The sequence below is a fragment of the Nicotiana attenuata genome, chromosome 8 (genome assembly GCF_001879085.1).
Source record: "Nicotiana attenuata strain UT chromosome 8, NIATTr2, whole genome shotgun sequence".
In the NCBI taxonomy this organism is placed as follows: Eukaryota; Viridiplantae; Streptophyta; class Magnoliopsida; order Solanales; family Solanaceae; genus Nicotiana; species Nicotiana attenuata.
Window position 1 is genome coordinate 28,588,008 of NC_031996.1, and position 1,481 is coordinate 28,589,488.

The 1,481-nt window shown below is 40.6% G+C and overlaps 1 protein-coding gene across 1 annotated transcript; it reads right to left on the reverse strand.

Annotated features, from left to right (window-relative positions):
- Window positions 603–959, reverse strand: LOC109231604 (uncharacterized mitochondrial protein AtMg00810-like). Its single transcript, XM_019397255.1, has one exon. It carries the CDS (start codon window positions 957–959, stop codon window positions 603–605), a length of 357 nt encoding a protein of 118 aa, XP_019252800.1.

The following is a 1,481-nucleotide window of genomic DNA, read 5'->3' on the forward strand; positions in this document are numbered from 1 at the left end:
TGGTTGAGAACTGCTGGTTTGAAAAGTCGGATGACGTGGCAGTTGAATTAATTTTGCTATCTTTTTCTTTGAACAAGAATGCGAAAAACACATTACTACTAACCTGTGGTGCAGGAACCAGGTTCCTGACCAGTTTTTGAAAAAAGGGTTTTTGCAGCTCTCCTCCGAAGTTCAACACTGTACCTTTAGCTTCTATGATCATCATGCGTGTTTACCTGCAACGGTATAGATGTGAGTTAGGCCTAGTCAGAAAACACTTTAGCCAATTTTACCTTAGTGTGACTATCATAGTCATGTCAGCAGAACTAGGTTCTCAATTAGGTTTAAGTAATCACAGCGCCATCTTATTTCTCAAAGTGTTCCCTGCTCAGAGCTTTGGTGAAGATATCTGCAATTTGATCTTCTGTGCAGCAAAATCTTATACAAATAAGACCCTTTTTCACATTGTCCCAGAGAAAATGGTGTCTGACATCAATGTGCTTGGTTTTCTTATGTAGAACAGGGTTCTTTCCATGTTGAGAGCACTGGTGTTGACACATAGAAGCGGTACACCATCAATGTATACACCAAAATCTTCCAATTTGTGCTTGATCATGAGCACATCACGAGGCGGCTGCATCATATTCTTCTTCAGCTGTTGAGAGAGCTACTGAGTTTTTTTTCTTTGTACCCCATGAGATAAAACATGATTCAAGGAAATGAGCCATTCCAGATGTGTTTTTCCTGTCCACCAGATAACCTGCGCAATCAGTGTCAGCATAACCAATAAGGTTGAAATTGCCACCTGAAGGATAATACAGAACCAGGTTCTGTGTGCCCTTATAATATCTCAAAATTCGCTTAGCAGCCTTCAGATGAGATTCCTCAGGATTTGATTGGAACCTTGCATGTAATCCCACACTGAATACAATGTCTGGCCTGCTGGCAGTAAGGTAGAGTAGAGATCCAATGATTCCCATGTTGCCATATCAATCCCTTTTTTTTGATGCATTTTTGACTGATACATGTTCCCTTTATGGACTGCTTCACTTGAAGACCCAGGAAGATATTCAGTTCCCCCATCGTACTCATTTCAAACTCACTTCCCATGAGTTTAGCAGATTCTTCACATAATGAGTTAGTTGTAGCTCCTAATATGATATCATCCACATAAATCTGATCAATGAGCAGGTTCCTTCCCCGTTTCTTCAAAGACAATGTATTGTCAATCTTTCCTCTTGTGAATACAGTTTCCACGAGAAACTGGATAATCTCTCGTACCATGCATTAGGGGCCTGCTTCAATCCGTACAGTGCCTTATCAAATTTGAATACATGTTCAGGATGTACATGACATTCAAAACCTGGAGGTAGCTTGATATAGACTTCTTTCTTGAGAAAACCATTCAGGAAGGCACTCTTCACATCCGTTTGGAATAAGGTGAATTCCATATGTGAAGCAAAGGCAATGTGGATCCGAATAGCTTCCATGCGAGCTACTGG